This window comes from Chanos chanos, chromosome 4 (assembly GCF_902362185.1).
Source record: "Chanos chanos chromosome 4, fChaCha1.1, whole genome shotgun sequence".
In the NCBI taxonomy this organism is placed as follows: domain Eukaryota; kingdom Metazoa; phylum Chordata; class Actinopteri; order Gonorynchiformes; family Chanidae; genus Chanos; species Chanos chanos.
The window spans coordinates 18,826,505-18,846,924 of NC_044498.1; the positions used below are offsets into that span (position 1 = coordinate 18,826,505).

The 20,420-nt window shown below is 41.5% G+C and overlaps 1 protein-coding gene across 2 annotated transcripts in view; it reads right to left on the reverse strand.

The window, feature by feature from the left end:
- Nucleotides 1-20,420, reverse strand: part of atad2b (ATPase family AAA domain containing 2B) — a 65,131-nt gene that overhangs the window by 13,485 nt on the left and 31,226 nt on the right. For both annotated transcript variants that reach the window (XM_030771226.1, XM_030771227.1), the window contains 5 exons: nt 20,101-20,236; nt 17,288-17,481; nt 16,531-16,690; nt 13,151-13,273; nt 11,938-12,057 (listed from right to left, as the gene is read on the reverse strand). In XM_030771226.1, coding sequence (XP_030627086.1) covers nt 11,938-12,057; nt 13,151-13,273; nt 16,531-16,690; nt 17,288-17,481; nt 20,101-20,236 — 733 coding nt within the window. The remainder of the gene's footprint in view (nt 1-11,937; nt 12,058-13,150; nt 13,274-16,530; nt 16,691-17,287; nt 17,482-20,100; nt 20,237-20,420) is intronic.

Genomic DNA, 20,420 nt, shown 5'->3' on the forward strand with positions numbered 1-20,420 from the left:
AAACGTGAGTTGGATTCATAGCAATGTCGGCATAAAACAGCAATGCATCGCCACAGCTAAGTCTAATCTTTCTTCAATGCCTATCTGGCAAAATGCGGCAGAGTTACTCAGCAATACATTTGCAAACGTGCGCACACACTCACTCCAGCACGTAAGTACTGTCACACATACAAACATACTCAAAGTAGCAACATTTCTCTTACACACCAAAGGGCAGCAGCTGACATCAACTACATATGCATGAGTGCTCACAAACATGCACACACGCACACACACACGCACGCACACACGCACGCATGCACGCACACACGCACGCATGCACGCACGCGCACACACACACATCCACATCCCTACAGCCATTTTAACACGCGAGTACTGACTTACTATTATTAACAACTTGTCTTTTGGACAGAAAAGTCAAATGGCATACAAACACACACATGCAGTGTTGGTCATCTAAAGTGTGGTTGTGTGGTGCTGAGGGGTGAATTGTGTGGCTCTCCTGTACCTGAAGGCAAAGGTGGGGGGGGGGGCAGTCGAGGAGGAGGTGAGGCAGAAAGCATGGCAATGGAATGAGTTGTCATGTCCCACTCTTAAATATTTCATGGGAACTGTTGGTGCATAAAGACACAGCCCCAAACAGTTGATAAAAACGATGTGTGTGTGTGTGTGTGTGTGTGTGTGTGTGTGTGTGTGTGAGACAGAGAGAGAAAGAGAGTTAGGCACGGAGAGAGAGAGAGAGTTGGAGAGAGGGATGAGAGGAGAAGACAAGGTGTGGTGCTAGAGCATTTTGTAATAATTAAAAATCCCACTGCTTATGTTTCATGCTGTGCCAGAAAAATTAAACTGTATTCACCCCACCTCCAGCCCCCCCCCCCCCCCCCCCCCCCAAATCCCAACCCCCTACCACCATCACCACCACACCCCAACTGAAATATGCCAAAATATCATCTTGACTCTCATTTCCAAAACTGTGGGATGACATTTAATTTGTGAAACCGTGCCTGTGCTGTGATGTTCCAAAAGATTCGACCGCACAGTTGGCTTTGGGTTTCGTGTGTTTCTGCTACTCATCTACTGCATAGAGATCATTAGTTACCAAAACTCCAGCTATGTTCAAACATGCCCTTTCCTGTGCTATCCCACCAGACCTATTTTCCATATGCATAATGAGGATTCATGTAACACAAGGCTTTACCTTGAATGTAGCCGCACGGTTACTACCTCATATACATGTCTTGGCATACTGACTCAAGGACACCAGCAGGGGAACTGGGTCTCAGCCCTCTGATGTAGTCATTCCAGTTAAAACATACTGAGATCAAAATGTAAATGTACTCCTCAAGAGACTCCACATCCCAATCTTTTTTTTTTTTTTCTTCTTCTTACCCCTTCATCCTGATGCATTACAATCGGGTCTAAGAACAGTTCTTCCTTTTTCAAATCATCCAACATTCGCTCTAACCTTTTCACAGCTGGTCCAAACCTCCTCACCTCTCTCTCTCTCTAACTTACATCAATAACAGAAAGCCCCCTCCTGAAATTGGACCTCTTTAAAAGACCATTCAGGGCACAGCCAGTTCAGTACAATCTGGGGAAGGCTCATTGATTTCTCTGTTCCAGTAGTTTCTCTCCAAGCTGAGCTGATGTGCTTTTGGAGCGTCACCCTGCCGGTAATGCCCCGTGTTATTCAGAAGTGTGTGTGTGTGTGGCTACGGGCACACCATGCTGAGGGTGTTATTAAACATTTGGGGCAAACGGGAGACAACAGAGAGAGAGAGAGGGAGAGAAAGAGACAGAGAGAGAGGGAGATTTGACTTAAATGAGAAAGCGGGTTATCGCAGCTGAGGGCTCAGGCTATGAGGATTTATCTCAAGCCTCAGTGTTAGCACTCCTGCTCAGACTTGCACAGAGATCCAAACTGGGAGTCTAAGTCAATATTTTTACATCAATACTCCTCAAAAAAAAAGTCAGTCATCTGTCTAAAAATATGCCTGAGTCCAGTTTATCTCAAGAATTGAGGGGAAAAAGTCCTCAAAGCAACCAGCTGTAGAATCTTAACTATTTAATAGCTATTTTGATGGTATTATTTATTTACAACTGAAATACAAGCATACTGTTATTAGTAATAGTAGTGATAATCATCACCATTGTATTTTTACTATCTTTAATGCTGTTCTGCATTCTCAGTGCATGATACCATTCACAGAAGTCCACATATGTGCACACTTCTTTGTGTTTCCTCTATATGCCGACTATTCAGTTTCCTTTATGTGAACACAGACTGTTTTTGTCTGAACAAACATCCCAGCACGGCATACGCAGAATGCAGGGAAACACCTTTTTTTTTTTTTTTTCCTTCATTCATGAAATATTGATTTGGTGTCACTAGCACAGGATCCTCTAACACACCCCGTGCAGGTTGGGGTCAATGGGGTCAAAGGTTAGAGCTCTGTCAGTAGGCTACTTTAATGAGGCCTTTTAGACATGAAGGAGGAGTGGCTCAACTCTGACCTCTTAAAGCCCCTTGCTCCTGTACAACACACAGATGAAGCTCGGCTCACGTCCGCTCGCTCAGACATGATCCCTGAGCTTTACGGCCATGTGCTTTAGACAGAGGGGCGTGTGCCCGCGTTCACCACGGGCATGTGAGTGAGAGCTGTTATATGCACTGTTCATTCAGGCTGCTCAATAGTGGTATGAAAAGACTTCTATAGGGAGGAACCGTGAGGCAAACGTATAAAAGACGTCAAGAAAAAGAAAATAACTCCTGACTTCAAAGCAAAGGTTGCCCACAGTAAATGCGATTTAAAGGAGAGTAAAAGACCGCCAACGACAGGACAAAAGAATTTAAGGAAAAATGGGCAGTGGGGGGGGGGGGGGGGGGGGGGGGGGGGGGAGAGAAGGTCAGTCTTAGAATGCAATTTGTCAGTTTCCTGCCTGAGAGAGGACACAGTTTGTCAGTCTGGCCTGCCTCACGTAGTAGTGGCACTTAATGAGCCGTTCAGATCAATAAATGATTCAGTCCGTGCTTCTGGAAATGGAGCAGATCAGTCAAAACTGCCTCACAACCACTGCTAGGGAGCCACGCACATGCCTGGACTCTACACAGAGGCACCCTACCAACTCAGAAAAATCAAACACGCACTCATACTGTGTTCAAATTTAGAAGTGTGTGTGTGTGTTTGTGTGTGCATGTGTGTGTGCATGTGTGTGCAAGTAATACTAAGGGGAGGGGGTGGGGTCTACTGCTGAGGAGGCACAACGATACAGATGAAATATCAGTGTGAGAGAAATGGGTGGAAAATATCCAAAATGGAAAAAAAATAAATAAATAAAGTCACAAAATAACAGAAATAACTTCCTGCTTTAAAACCGCTGAATAAACATGAGCACAAAGTGATATGAATTACAACAGGGTCAGCTAAGTAAACAGATAATAATTCAGCCAAAGACCAGAGAAATGACAGTGATGAAACCTTTGCGCCTTTTTCAGGGGAAAAAAAATAAAAAATCTCTCAGAGCATTCTGGTGGCTTTAGTCACCCAGTCAAAGACCCAAGCACAGCTACCACAGTGAGACAGATCAGCTCCCCTCAGGACATCAGCATGACAAAGTGGGACATATCTGGAGACCGTATGACTTCAATGACAAAGTCCCAAGGGAAGAACTGCTTATGGAAACAGCATATTTATTGTGATTTGGCATGGCATGCTCCTTCTCTCAGGTGCTGATAACAAAGCTGCTGGGTTCTGATTATACTTTCTGCCCGGTTCCGACCCGGGGAAGACCGGAGGTTAAAGGAAAGAGTCTACTTACTTTCACTCAGGTCAGGTATACGGTGTAGAAGCAGACAAGCGTGAATGGATATGAAGTCTTATTGGCAATTGTCCTGGAGGACTGCCCCAACTTCAAATGCATTCTAATCGCCTGGCCTGCTGCGACAGATTCTCTGGTTTCAGTGCCAACTGCTGCGTCGGATGCCTCAGTTCTGCGCTGACACTTTTGAAGAATGGCTTGGTGGGCAAAAACATACTGGCTATACGGCCTGCTTTTAATGGACACCATTAGGAAGTCGTGAAATTGGGATTAACACCAAGCTGGGATTGTGATTACCTGAGACCCAGGAAATGAGATGGGAAGAGAAGGAATGAGAGATCAGAACAATGACGCTGTAATACAGGTACCCTGGGCTATTTCCTTCCCCTCCTCTACAGCCATTCAGATGAGAAATAGAGCGAGGGAAAGACAGAAGAGAGAGAAATTGTGACTCCCATGTATTTGTTGACGATTCTGACAAGTCGGTCTGTTAAGTGGTCAAAATCCATAGCACTGTCATTCTGTAAGAACTATATCTTCAAATATTTCTGTAAACTAGCCTTGACAAGAACTAGTCCTCATTTCAACATGTGGAGCCTGTGTACATGTCCCAAGTCCTCCTTCGTGGACATAAATTTTAAAAACTCTCCCTTTTTTTTTTTAATCCAAAACTGTCAAAATTTTAGATTTTAATTCAAAACAATTCAATCACAATCTGACCATACACTATCACAGCGTGTGTATTGGCTGTTATTTGTAATGGTTCAGTGTTAACAGGGCTGCAGAGTCGTTCTTTCAGACTTGACAAACTCCTGAACTGATCCATATGGGACAGCACCTGTTTGTCCAGTGCCTAAAGATCCACTGCTCAGACAGCTGCTCTCACATCTGGACACGTTTCCTTTCAGTCACACCAAAAGCAAGAGGAAGACAGGAAAACGTTTCCAGCGATGGACCATTCTTTTGTGTGGTAGTCAATCATGGATCCTTTCATCACACTGCATTTCTTTTACCAACACAGACCTCTGGAAAGAACACAGAGCATGCTGGGACAGCAGCCACCTGCTACAAAACATTTAGTCAGTAGAGGATATAGACTTCGTTAATACGCTAATAAAACCAAAGGAGACTGTCGCCACAAAGCGGTGGGTAAAACATATATCACCTTCTCCCTGAGATAATGCATATTCAAAAAAACCAAAAAAACAGTCGAAATTGTTTTTATTATCATGCCAAAATGCTATGGGCTATTGGCTTTGTAAACGAGACTGCCTTGAGTTGCACAATGACAAGAAACTGTCTCTTTTTTTTTCCCCCACAGACAGAGAACAGCAGGATAATGACTATGCGACATCATGCATTCATCACCTGCGTTCGTTCAAAAAGAGGAGCAGGAGAACGGGCTCCTGAGTTCTATCTGAGGGGAGGTGTGGGGAGGAGAGGCACAGGGTTTAATATCCTGGAACAAATGGGGATTTGAAAAGAGCTTTTAGAGCTCTAGTCTGTGTGCCGCTGTGTTTGACGCAATTGGGCTTGTGTGCCGCTCGGGACGGATGTAAAACTCCCTCCATTGTTTGTATCAACTTTTTCATGTTCCTGTAATAGAGCCTGGTGTTCTGGTATGGAGCTTCTGGGGAAGGATAAACGGACGACCTCATACAGAGACAGATAATCCCCCCCTCCATCTTCCCACCGCCTGTTGCATTTTGCCAGAGGAATTAGAGATCTGCATCAGCACTCATTTGGTGTGCAGTGTTTTTGTCTTACAGTTAGAATCCTGACCTTTTCTATGGGATAAACACACGCAGCAAAAAAAAAAAGCCACAGGTCAAGTGATATTCACATTTCGATCAGTAAAAGCACTGTGAAAATGTCACACAACAACATATGCTGACAAATCCCAGTCAACGTGGTGGCAGACATCTGAAATTATCGCAGTTCTAGTTGGTCTATACCACTGCCAGCTCTGAAAAGAATCACTTCAAAACTTTACATTTCTAAAGAACACTGCCTCCCTCCATCAGTTAAATATATCTTAATCAGACCGCCTTGTTTCTTTTTAGAGGAGGAGCAGGTGCACAAACACACAAAAAAAAAAATCTCAGAGACCATTTGAAGTTTTGAAAAGCCTCTTTCAGTAACACATTTTTTTCCCTGAGGAAATCTAACACCTTTCAAGAAGGCATTTCATGCTTCTGTCAAAGACACCGTTTATACAATTTGTAACCACTTGTCCATGACAAAGTGCTATTCATAATGGAGCAATGGAGCGCCATCCACATGGATGGCAAGTGAGAGTGCTCATGAAGAGTTTTAAGCACAGTCTCCATGCTTTCTATATCATTATGAACTGGTAAAAAAAAAAAAAAAAAAAACATTGCTGTCAGTCATGTGCCATTACCTCTTTAATGTGTGTGGAAATCAATAGCGGAGAGAAAAGGAGTTTGTATGTAAACCCGACCAGCTCCTAAATCATCCCTTATGCCCTTGAATCAAACATGACTAGTCAGGTAAGTGGAAAAGAAAAACATTCTTTGGCTCCTGTAAATAAATCTCCTTATATTCCTAACGGAAAACAGAGTCCTTTACCTTGGAGAAGAGCTATAGCAGCAGAAATATAACCTGTCAATCTCAAATGGCGGCCTTTCACGGTTTCAACAGGTAACGCTATAACTGCTGTGAGATTAAGCCCTATAGTGTTAGCATTTTGTATCTAAAGGTGTTTTCACCACTTTTCCCTGAATATTTGTGTTCCATGCCAAGCTAGCTCAAAAATAGCAGTGGAAAAGGCTTCAAACAATAAAAGCCGGGGGGGGGGGGGGGGGGGGGGGCGGGGGCAGTAAACATGCAGGCAGTTCTCAGGTTTTGCGACTCGCTCAAAGGTTCTGCAAAGCCTTTTACTGAGAAACATCCTGTCTTCATAAGTTAATTAGCAGAATATTATGAAAATCCAAAATGAGAGACCAGAGACAGATTTGGCATGTAATCTGAGGCCAGAGAGATTGCCCTGGACCCAGTGAAAAATCCCAAAACAATAAATATGTCATTCAGACTAATTCAGCACCAAACCGACGGTAGCAGCAGATTTGATTAATCAAAGAGGTGTCTCTAAACCAATTAAACTGCAGTAAAAACAGAGCCTCAGCGAAAGAATGGTCTCCACTGATCTCAATCAATTAGACCGAATCCCTGGACTACCACTAATAAGAGGGAATAAGAGTCCCTGGTTGATTTCAGAAATCCACATGCAGCAATCCAGTGCATCTGATAAACAATATCTACACTTTCTTGGTGGTGCCTGTCTGATGATTATAAAAAAAAAACTTCAGAACAAGGCTGAGCAATTGCAAGAAAAAAGGGGGAAATTTCAAGATCAACATTATGATACTATCCTCAATGCACCAGAGAAAAACTGACTACAGAAGGGCTGGTATGTGTAAATGCACACAGATATCTCAAATATGAAACACGCCAAATCAAATACCTGGAGAACGCTGCAGGCTATTTTGATTTTCGTAAAGCAGGGCTGGCTGATTTCTAGGTAGATGTGAAAGAGCTAATACCCAACAACTAAAATCCAGAACTCACGCAGGGTCGGTCAACAAGCAAAAAGACCAACTCGGAGGTCACTGTAATCCACATGTCTTTTGACTGTAGGAAATAAGAGTTATGCATGCTCTCTTGCTGCTAACATAGTTTTTAGGTCACATCCAGATACCATTTTAGTGAGCAGAAATGGTACGCAGTATTCTCACGGACAGAGAGCATGGGAAGGCAAATAAGCAGACCATCTGTTTGCATAAGCCCGACCACAGCATGGGCATCAGATTATGGTCAACTCACCACACTTAAAGATGGTAAACCTTCATAAAATACGCTGAAAAAATCTTCCTTTTTTTTGCTCTTTAACCCTGTGAATAGGTGTTAATGTAACACCATGTATTAGGTCTCTCCAAGAAGCCCACATCATCATTTAGTTCTAGGCCTTAAACAATATCCTCTCATTCACTCTCACAAGACACACACAATAGTTCTCGTCACTGAATCACTCCACTTAACACTAAACATTTTCTTTAAGTCTTCACATCTGAAGGACCAGACCTTCATTAAAAAACAATAGCCAATATTTTCTGTCTCTCCCAACTGTACACCAACACTTGCGAATAATGAAAAATCCTTGATCCTTGGTTGCCAAGTGGTTGCTTAGTTAAAGGCTAAGGAAGTTCAGTTGGAATTATTAAAAAAAAGAGTCAAAAGTTGGTTTGCAATGAAAGTTTGTCTAGTTGAAAGTCTGACAGAGGACAAGGACTCTCACACTAATAAATTACTCCTGGCTGCTCAGCAGTGGAACGTAAGCTGTATTTGGAAATGCTGCAGTCTCAAGCCACTCTTTTGGTGACATTATTGAGACATCCTTGGGCTGTTTGTGGTTTCCATATAAAACATGTTTTCCATGGGTGAATGTTTTCTCCAAGCACGTCTAAAACTGAAAACATTTTAACGTTTATGCCAGGATTTCCTGCTTTCGACAGGTAAAAGAACAGATGAAAAAGGAGCAGAAAGGAAAAACAAACCCGTCTTGGGGGACTACAGACTTGGCCAGCCGCACCACAAAATGTGCTTCACTTCATCATCTTGGTTAGTTTGTTTTAACTGAAACCATGTGGTAGTGACAGGGAAGACTGGAGCAAAAAGGCAAAAGAAGAAGTGTCAAAAAAATGCTTTAAAAAAACTCATGCATTTTGAGTTTTTACCATCTCTCATCAACACAGTCCTTCTGTTGAGCCTGAACACATTTATTCATGCTCAGGACTGAAGTCTTCATCAAACACAGTAGAGACCATTAAAGTATGGTTACTCAGTAAAATAGCAGTCCACAGTATGCAGACAATGGGAAACAGCCTCTGCACGAAGGTCTTCGTCAAGGCGTATTGACAAGAGAGAATAAAAGAGAACACTGTGTTTTGCAAGAGAAAACATAAATGAACAACAATAAACCCCTGCATGTTAGAGCACAACAATCTCTGATGTTGCTGCTGTGGACATAAAACTGAAAGTGACTCACAGAGAGCATCCAGACAAAAGATCATGATTCCAGTCTTTTTCCACTGCGGTTGTGTAAGCAATCTAATACAAATCCTTTATGTATTTTAATTTCTAAAATCTAGAGTGTAGACGCTGTTCATTTCAAAGGCTTAATAATCTCTGTTCAGAAACTATCAAAAAATACAGAGTGCCAGTTCACAGCTCGTTGCTGGGGACCAAATCTTCAGCGGATCCATCCAACACAAAAGGAAAGAGCCTTGGCCAAGGATCATAAATGAGTAATGAGTGTGGATGTTTTCTCAGACTTGGTTTATCTGAGAATAAATTTGCTCCCCGTAGAGCTGACACGGAGCAGTCATTCAAGCTGTGAATGAGTGCTGCATGATGAAGTGAATTATGATCTCTCACCCATCTAAATTTTTGTTCAGGTTGGTAATTTTGGCAACTCGTTCTTTGATCGCACAAAACGATAAAACACCAGGAAAGTGTGTTTGAACAGACCAGGACTCAGTGCAGATCCTGTGACTGTCTATTAAAGGCTACAATAGGAAGTTTCTGGAAAACCAAAAAAAATGTGACGATTGGCACGTCTCTATAGAGCTGTGTGAAATCTGTGTTTGTAAAACACCCACTAAAACTACATCCAGTCCTTATGCAGCTGTGCTGCACATCAGTTATGCCACCTCATTACGAGCATAACTGGGCTTAAATGCTTCTGCTTCACAGTGTGGTTTATTTTAAACTCTATAAAAACGAACGGCAAAATCAGGGAAGGGAAACTAATCAAACAAGCATGAAGTTTCAACACTTAAACTCAGGGAGGAAATACTATTCAAACATTACATTCTGAAATTAAGAAGCAGCATATACCAGGCCAAGGAACTGTATAATCACTGCTAAACATCTTTGTGCATCACCTGAAACATAACCACAGAATATTTAATAGTGTATTTATCATTACAGAAGTAAAACTGCCTATACATTGTGCTGAAAATTTTGGTCCTATCGCATATCTCTGGCATATCACACAGTCGTACTGTGAAAGTGCGGGCTTTGCATTTAATTTGACAAAAGCTGTAAGCACAAAGATGTTGGGGCAGTAAAATATTTCTTTAACCACGGTTTTAAGGACAAATAAGAAAGTTTAGCCAAGATAAGATGTATCAAGTAAAATCGCTCAAATCACTGGTCCTTGCATAGATACGACATGTGCAAGGTTTTAAATAAAACTTTTTTGAGACCCTAAACAGTTAAACAATTTTTCTTCTGTCTAGCCAAAAAAAATCACTGAATCTCAGGAAACCAGTAAATGTGTGTAGTTCAGATAATTACATTTACAAACAAATTTAAGAGGCAATTCCAATAATGAATTGCAAATCCCTTAATCAGTTTCAGATGTTGTAGAAAATCTCCCTTATCAAACACATTTTTCTGCCGCAAGGTCCCTCACTCTCCGTTATCACAGTTCCTGTGTCAGAGGAAGCAGTACAGACATAGGGAAAACCATTTAGAGCAGCCAGCCACCTTAGACTCTCTTAACACTGCAACTACTCTTTGTTCTGAGACAAGATGTATACTACTTTTTTGTGGTGAGCACACACAGTAGGATATCCATTAGACCTCAATCTCCCAAGAGACATGCACCATCTAGTGGCATGTAAAGAAAAAGCAGCAAGATCTCTACTGGACTGGTTTGGTTGCTTGTGCCAGAAAAACCGTCATGCAAAAAACTTAGATAGCAAAATATGTATAAAGCTGTGACCAAATTTTTTGCCTATAAAACAACCCTGATGATGTATGTATAGGCTGTATAAGGCTGCGTAGAAATTTACACAAACAATAAATAAACTAAGCTACTGTCTTTGAATAATCTAAAAGACCATAGCAGCAGTTTTCTTCAGGACCACCATATGTGAGAAATTTATTATTTGATCCCAGATGAACACTTAACATCATCACAATGCTAATGACTGCAAAACTCTCCCAAAATTTAATGGATCCATGCTGCCAACAGTAACAAACAAAAACTGGCTTGGCTATACGAGCATGGGAATCTGAAGCTACTAGCACTTCATTTTTTACAGCTTAATTAGTCCATGTTGCACAATGGTTTTGCAAAAATCCCTTTGGACACCCCTTTAGGACCAAGGTTTCAAGACACCCCTCCCATTGCTTATATTGAGATGTGATTGTTGCAAAATGTCTTATTCAAGAGAAAAACTGCTTACATCTCCTTTCCGTCCTCTGTCCCTCTCTCCCCATCTGCTAGCAGCAGCGAGAGGTGTCCTCATTAGCATTGCAACATTGGGTTACCTGCTGCTCCTCTTCACGGGGAGGAAAGGAGCAGTTGTAATGGAGGCATCCGTGCAGAATTTAACGCCACAGACAAAACCGAGATCTGTTAGTCGCTCAAAACCTGGTTTTACTCTGGCCTAGCTAGACCTGGGACAAAAATGACCTGGGTCTGTGCACTATACAGAAGTAATGAAGCCAGTCCAAACATCCTGAATTTATACGCTCTGAGCTGTGGTGTTGATGGTGTAAGTATTTCCAATTTGCTCCCACACTTTTTTTTTTTTCCCCAGTGTGGCCTGGTGCCAGCTCAAGTGACTATTCAATTGGAGTAAGGACTTGAAAATGAGGTGCAAGGTGAATTAGGTTTGCTACATTAGTGCAAAAACAAACCCATGCAGTGAGCAGGGCTCTCACGGGAATGAACTGAGATGAACCAACGTGAAAGCACTCATCAACAAAGAACAACCTCTTATATCAAAACAGAGTGTGCATCCATAAATGTGCTGGAGGTGATTTTTTGCTTCACTTGTTGGGTTAACCAAGACAGTGCAGCGCTCCCTCTAGAAAATACCAGTAGTTCTTTAGAAACAGAACCAAGATGTTCCAAAACATACCAATTTATCACCAACCAAAGTCAGTTTGTTGTAAAATTTAGATGTTACAACAGATACCAAACATTTTTTTTTTTAAACCTGGGAAGCAAACTTGGAAAAAAAAAATCTTTACCGTGGTGAAGTTCGCTTGTGTGGGTGTACGAGTGTTTTCATGACTACTTACTGCTACATTGCTTGTCCACTCCATCGCCCTGAGTACTGCTCCTGGCAGGTTCCTCCCCGGTTGGCCTCTTTGTTGCCACAGCGCCCTGGGTAGAGGGCTGTTGTGGTGCAGTCTGGATGTCTGGAGGCACCAGATAACAGTCACATTTACCATGGTGACACAGACAATGCTACTGACAGGATAACATATGGAGCTGGAACACACGATAACTGATCAGTATGGGCAACTTCCTCTGGAACAGTCTTGGATGAAGATTAGTCCCTGACTTCACAGCATTCCAAATGGAAATTCTACATTCCATTTAACAAGCAACTGAATAAGGTTTAGGGATTAATCTTTAATGGTCTTAATCATTGCCTAGGAAAACTGTCCAACAGGCTTGAGACAGATGCACATGTATATGTAGTGTGAGTAACATGAGTGAGTGAGTGAGCAAGTCATCCAATACCATCTGCAGTTCCCCGCCACCCCCCCCCCAACAATTTCATTTTCCAAACTGTCAAACCCAGAGATATCCGGCCCTCAGCTTAACTCAGAGCATGGGAGGCTTCCTTGCAAATGTACATGCTGCATCATCAACCAAAACTTGACCAAGCCGCTACCTTTAGCAACTCTTCTTCACCACATAAATATTCACCAGTCAGCATCTCTTAAGCACTTCACTTTTTGCTCTGCAATATTTATTCAACGCTGAGACACCAACCGAATTGAAACAGTTGATGGGCATATTGTGTAGTCTATACAGCGGACTGAGATCCATTGACACAAGACAGGAAGCATTACAGAGCAAACCTATACAAAAGGCAACTCTCCACTTCCAGAATTCAAGAGTTTCTTTATCCAAATGTGATCCCCTTCCTTGAATATTACAATATGATACCATTAATGTCGTATTTCATCGAATTTCCTTCTGCATCATAAATAATGTCACACAAACAAAAATGAGAGGAACTCTGTTTTAGTAGGAATAAGGGAAGTGCTGATCAAACTATGGTACAGTCCATATACAGACAAAGGACTAAGTATGTTTTCTTGACTTCAAGACAGTACATGAGCAAGGAGCTACAGCATTCGGTGACATGGTTGTGACTGACTGATGCTAATTATGATAGCTGGAATTGCTAGTTACTGAGCCGAAATATCGTGCAATAAAATCAAGAGTAATTTAACAGTAACTTAATTGAAGATGGTCATGATTCTCTTGTGTTCTTACCTCTTTTCCTGCGGGATTCTTTAATCTCCTCACACATACGGTCAAATTCAGGATCCAGTTCGGAGGCGATCATGGCGTGAGCCGTGTCCTTCAGACTGCAGGCCCTGTGACGTATGATCTTATCTGGGGAGAGGGACAAAAAGGACAGGACTAAAAATGTGCCACTGAGTCATGAAAGCGTCTCTTCCCTAAAAAAAAAAAAGTAGGGACTGCACCCTTCTCACAGATGAATGCTTTTCCTAACTTCAATCTGCATATGCTCAAGCAAATGCATTTCAACCCAACATCACAACTCCTTAAATTAGTTTACCTCACGCTTGTTGTCTAAAAGTAAACTAGCATGACTATGTAAATGCGGAGCAAGCATTGGTATCATCTAAGCCAGAACGGAAAAAAAAAAATAGTTCATGATTTATTCTTTTATTCTTTAACACTTCTTTTCAGCGTGTTGATGTAATTCGGGATTAACAAAATGTATTTTACACACACACACACACACACACACACACACACACACACATATATATATATATATATATATATATATATATATATATACATATATACACACTCATAGGAAAAGCTTATTCACGCATCTCCAAAAAAGCATTTTGCCATCATTCGGTGTAGTTTTGTAAGGAGATGCTCTTGGGATTTGAGTATAAATAATCCTCTCAAACACTCAAACAATCTTTTCTGGGCTCAATAACCACACTTTTGAGTATTTTACACTATTTTCCCTCTACGTGTAAATCCAGCTTTGGATTTCATAAAAATGTGTTTGTCTGCTACTCCGTGAAAGCTGCATAACTAGTCTTGAGTTCAAAACTCAGGCCTTAAAATTCAGGCCTCATACATCAGAAAAATACTTTTGAGGTTCCATCTAGAGCCACAGATATCAATCAAAGCTTCTGTTTCTAGGCATCTGCTGTTGTGAGAAAGAGGATTACTGGCTTTCTCAGAGTTTGGGAGATAAAGAGGTAAGAGGTGAGAAGCCTTTGACTGTAACTAGGGAGAAACCTCTACCATTTTCATTCCATCTCCTGTTCTCTCTCCTTTCCACCTCTGCATCATTAAATCCACGCTACCCTTAAACGGTGGTTGAAAGTCATGGGAAGGAAAAAACAGAAAAAAAAAAAGAGCAGAGTTAGCACCGGTCCTTCATTACTTGGAGAAAAATGCAGACTCGGCAAGAAAGAGGGGAGCTGGGGTCAAACTCCGGCAAGGTCTGATCCTTAATTGGGGGATTGCCTTAATTAGTTACGTCTTGAGAGGTTAGGATGCTACTACTTTACTCTGACCAGGCCAAAAAGGGCGAGTTTCAAGGGTTGGACATCAGGACATCACTACAGTCTAAGCTGTATAAGAACCTTTAGTTACAGGCCTCGCACCTAAATTATAGACTGAAGGTGGGAGCAGGGCACTCCTGAGGACTACGCAAACTCGCAGTCCTGCAAACATTACAAGTCAACATAACTAACACCGAATACTCATAAAATGGCTTTTTATTATTTGACTATTCAACAAATAACCATTCCAAGGGTAACTATTGAAAAAATTATTCCAAGGTTACCTACAGAACATCAGGGACACGTTAAGTGGCCCAGACAAGTTTTCTGAAATTGAAACTTCCATACTTTGATAACGCAGATGACATGCTTCTCTCTAAACATTGGGAATGTGAGTTCTAAACAAACTGACCACAACTAGTACGACATAGAACAGAAAAAAAGCAAACTTGGATTTTCATCAGGAGGTGGAAGAGAGGGACACTCCAGCTGTTTTTAAATGCAATATTCATGCTTCAGTGAGAGAATAATGCCCAACAAATGAAATTATCGCAGTGCCTGGGCTCCAACTAGACAAAAAAGTTCTTTATTAAAGTGGCTAATTGCATTCTTCTCTGTCCCTTCAGTGAGCCATTTGTGGACATTACATTTAAATAAATGATCCGAACTCTCACGGCAAATGGAAGAACATGATTTATTCATAAGTACTGCCTACATTTGCCTAACAACCTTCAGTGGCCCAACTATTAATCCTGTAGACTTGGACAACACATCAAGAAATATTTAATGGACTTTAAAACTGAACGGTTGGGAGGAAGGCTAGCCCTTAAGGCTGCGATTCAGATAACACTGAATCCATTCCTCCTTCTTTGTGGAAGATCATTACTGCTTTTTTTCCCCTTTTTTTTCTCTCTTTTTTTTTTAAATTACTAATTGGCATGCTTTATGCCATCTGTGTATGTTGCTGAGCAACGTAAATAATTTAGGCATGTGAGTGTATACATTCAGAATCTATACTTGCATGTAAACATTGGTACAGGAAGAACTAAATAATGTACGTCATCTTAATTGGCCCAAATTAAAGTTTAGGATGGAAGCTGGACCTCAATCTCATTAGCTGGGTATGCATGGAGAAGAGTGGCTGGTATTCCACAAGTTTAAGAGTGATGCAAAACCAGAGCTTGAAACTCAGTAGAAAATCAGAGGCAGGAACAGAATTAATGTTTTGCACCCATCCTCTACTTTCATGGAAAACAGAAGGGTCGGCAGAATTGGGAGAAAAAAAAAAAAAAATCACGTTTTTGTGCTGGTTGAACACCGTTCCACTTTACTTTTGAGAGCAACAGAACAAAACACACTTCAGTTTTTGTGTTTCAAAAGCTTTGCAGCAGTTCTTCGATTCCATATCAAAGCCTCTATTCAGTATTTTACAGACAATTCAGAGCTTTCATTAAGTCACCAGGCTAGTTGTTAATTTCCTTTCAATCCAAAGTGCCTCTAATAAACACTCAAACGCACAATTACTTCTTTTCTCAGGTTTAGTATCCCTCCACAGTAGTGTCTGACAGAATGAGATGACTTACACTGATTCCTACTGACCAACGTAACATTCATTGGGATGTATGTAGTGGCATTCAGCAGGATTCAGACAAACAGAGAAAGGATTTAGGTCCCAAAGTAAACTGATAGGGGAGAATTCTGCAGCTTGTTTTGGCTTCCACTACAAGAGAGAGCAGATCAATTGCTCAAATTCAGCAATTATTAGCCAATCTGAAGTAGTATGGATCTCAAGTGAGGAGAAACTAGCCTGTAAGAATCCTGTAATTAAGACAATGTTAGCTATGCAACTGCAAAGGCAGGTGTTGGTTTTTCATTTGGTTACTAATAAACTTGACCTACGATTACCCATATGTAAAACTGGACACATGCTGATTTTACTCTAAGGTTCAAGGATGATAATAATAAAAAAAAACCTGATTAAAATAACTGGACAATGGCATCATTTCACTCAAGTGGGAGAACTGATAAGGTCCTGCATGCTAAGATGAAAGCCCTATTTTGACCCTAATGGTTTCGGTGCTGTGCTTTTACCTCCTGGGTCCTTGTCTGGATTGTACTCCAAAGCATTGCTGCAGATGAGGTCAATGTCCAACAAAAAGTCCTTGGCCGTCGTATACTTGTGGGTGTCGATTTTTGTCATAATAGTAGACAAGTCCATGGGCTGTCTGATAACCTCTAGGTAGTCTGATACCTGAAACAGAGCCATGTTTCTGTCATGAGTGAATGTCATAAGGACAAAAGGAAAAAACAAATGACCAAATTAGCGTCTTCATCAGAATGCTCTACTCTTTGACTTTAAAATTCAAATACGCAAGACAGTTTTCACTTCAAACAAGCCCCGATTTGCTGCAAACTGTGCAGCAGATCTGAGAAAGCATTCATGTCAGCAGTATACTCTTGTGCAAAGGAATCTACTGCACTCTTGTCCATGAACTGAATCAACTCCCAGCATCGCTAGTGTGAGTAACCAACACTTTCATCTGCTGAATGAACGCTGGACCATAATTAGCCCTGTGGCTAGAGCTACAGGTCAAGTCCCCAAGAGCACTAATTATTATCCCAGTGTCTCTACTGTTCCACGAGCTTCCACAAGCCTTAGCTTCACCACACACCAGATGGGGAAGAATGATCATAATATTAATTTCCCTGGTCTGTGGGTTGTAGGCATTCCAAGGGTACGGCCAATATATCATAAATGGTGAAGAAGCCCTGCATGAGGTCTTCAGGCGTGCAAGTATCTTTATCAATGTTAAAATCTGTCTGTGAACCAGAGAGGTCTGCAACCAACCTCCTCTATGTCCACGGGCTTGCTGAAAATTTGGAAGCGCTTGTCAGTGGCCAGTCGCTTGGTGACGTCCCTGAGAAAGAGGCGGAGTTCACGGAGGGTGTTCTCCTCCTGTTCTTCCAGACGACGCTGCTCCTCTGGAGAGAGCTGCCGGGGGCCAAGGTCCTCTACTGGGACTAGTACCTCCATGTCTTGTACTTTAACACACGGGAAACACAAACACAGAGAACATTCATGAATGTGCTAAGAAAAACTATTGAGCCAAAAATGTCAAAAATAAATAAATAAATCACACACAGATCAGATGTATGCCTACTGAAAGGGCAAATGAAAATGCCATATGTCACACAGTGGGTGCACAAATTTGGTCTCTGACGGCTAGCCTTAATATCTACCTGGCCAATTTAATATGTGCAACGTATTATAAATGTGGACACACTATTAGAAAGGTTATTCCCAAACACTCTCAAGTACATCCACACATAAAGCTTATATATCATAGGATGGTTTAAACACAAAAACAGAAAAAAGTATCAAGAAACTGCATTAATGTCTCAGTGTTAAAAGAAAGAGTGCTGACTGCACAGCTCCAAGTGCTTTAAGAAAATGCCAGAGAGAGAGAGAGAGAAGGAGAGAGCCAGAATGAGAGAGAGCGCTCCAGTGTTTGTGCTCCAGCAGAGGCTCAGTCTGGGCACATCGCATGCCCGTCAGCCGCGCCCTCAAACTCCCAGTATCAGAGCTTTCAGGCAGCAAAGAGCCTTCATCCAAACACTAAGCTTAATTATAACTAATGGTGCAGGCATCCTTTCACAGCACTCCCTGCCTCCAGTGTCAGCCAAAGAAGTTCAGACTGAAATAGCACTGCTGCTTTATTCGCCAAGTCCCACAGACCAGTCCCTGGGCAGATCCCCCTATGGGGCATTCAATAAGTCTTCATGAATACATGTCCATTTGAAAGATTGTCTCTCTACTGTCCTTCACCTACCACAAGCGCCCAAATAACATGGCAACAGTCAGCATGGCAATCATACGTAACCATCGTATGGATATAAGCACTATATGGACACAGCCACTTCATGAAAGAGTGGAAAGAGTAACAAAGTAAACATAAGTGCAGAGTGGTAGTAATAATAGTACCTAGCAGTAAAACTAGTAATGCAAGTAGCAAGAGTGGCAGTATTAGTAGTAATGGCAAAAACAACAACAGTAGAACTGCATTAGTACAAATAGTGGAAGTTGTAGCACTATTAATATTAACAATCTTGTTTGCTGGTAGTAGCAGTACTAACACTAAGTACTAACTAGCAGGAACAGTAGTATGAGTAATAGGAGTACTAACAGTGGAAAGACCAGTGGTAACAATAGCAGTAGCGACATTAGTACTAACAGTGGAAACACTGGTAGTAACAGTAATACCAGTAACGTTAGAACTAACAGTGGCAGCAGTGGTGAGAGCACAGACAGTATTAGTAGCAATACTAAAAGTGGAACTTGCAATATTACTAGATACAGTAGTTGTAATAATAGAAACAGTGCTAATTCTATTAGTAGCAGTTGTAGCACTGGTTGTTACAGCCCAAAGATAAGCATTAATAATAGTGGTTGTAACTGTCTCAGAGTGAAAATTTCATATAAAATACAACCAGTGTACTCATACTGCAGTGGTTTGACAGATGCTGCTAGTCTTTAACAAACATATGAAGGGGAAGAGGGATAATGCAGTAGGGTAAGCACAGGGACTTCCTCCAGGACCACAGGCACAAAGTTTTGACTGTATATGTCATATCCATCAGAAATTTTTAAAAACTCTAAAAACAGCTCTAAATCTCACACGTAAACATACACATAGAAATTTCTACAGTAGCACCATCAAGCACAGACACAAAGTTTTGACTATATATGTCATATCCATCAGTAATTTTTAAAAACAGCTCTAAATCTCCCACGTAAACATAAACATACAAAGATACACATTCCACAGTAGCACCACCAAGAGCATCCTGACTAACTGCGTCACTGTGTGGTATGCCAGCTGCACAGCCGCTGAGCGAAAGGACCTGCATCGTGTTGTGAAGGCGGTCTAGCGCATTGTCGGGATGGAGCTCCCAAAACTGGACACCATGCATGCCAGTCAACTGAGGAAGAAAGTGAGCAGCATCATCAGGGACACCACACACCCTGGCCACTCCCTGTTCAAACCGCTGCTGTCCGGCAAACGGTTCAAGACAACAGGGTCCCGTACCAATAGACTGAAGAACAGAGCTGTGGCCTCCATCACACCCCTTCCCTGCCCAACTGCACAACAGAATACAGGAACTGTGAGCGCACACACACACACTCACACATCAAGAACCGTAAAACACACACAAACACATTAAGGACTGCGATACACACTCACATCAGGGACTGTGACATGCGCGCGTGCGCGCACACACACATACACACACACCCACCTCCACCCCCAGAGTCTGCTACCACAGAAACAATTTATAACCTCTTTAACTGTAACTTTGTAGAAACATAATTTAACTACTGCCTTCTATTTCTTTTAAAAGTTGCACTTGCACAAGTGTCACTTTCCTAAACATTAAGCTGTTTAAGTTTTTTTTTTTTTTTTGCTCAAACATTAAGCTGCTATTACTGCTGTTTTTCTGGCACTGATTTATTTATTGTTTCTTATTCTGTTATTTGTTTGTTATTTTTTAATTGGGAAAAGCCATTTCACTGTATCTCAGTATAATGACAATAAAGATCATTCTATTCTACTGAAGTCTATTCTATTCTATTCTATACACACACACAAATTATAGGAGTACCTGTTTTTCTCCTTTGGGGTGGTGCCTTCGCTGCCTGCACCAGTATGAGGTCACTGAAGAACTTACGGCGGTCGTCCTCACCCGGCATATTCAAACACGCTACTTCTCCATACGAGATACTGAAGATGCTTTTCACCTGCGAACACAGAGAAAGCCTATTTACAGGGGACCATCCAAACCATTTATCGCTCATTAATGAGAAATTCAACTCCTAACGTGTCCTTGAAAGAGACTTACCAATATTTGCACCTTATCATTTAAACACTTAAAATAAATAAATTATGATACTCTCTGTAAAGTACTGAAATTATTCAATAGCA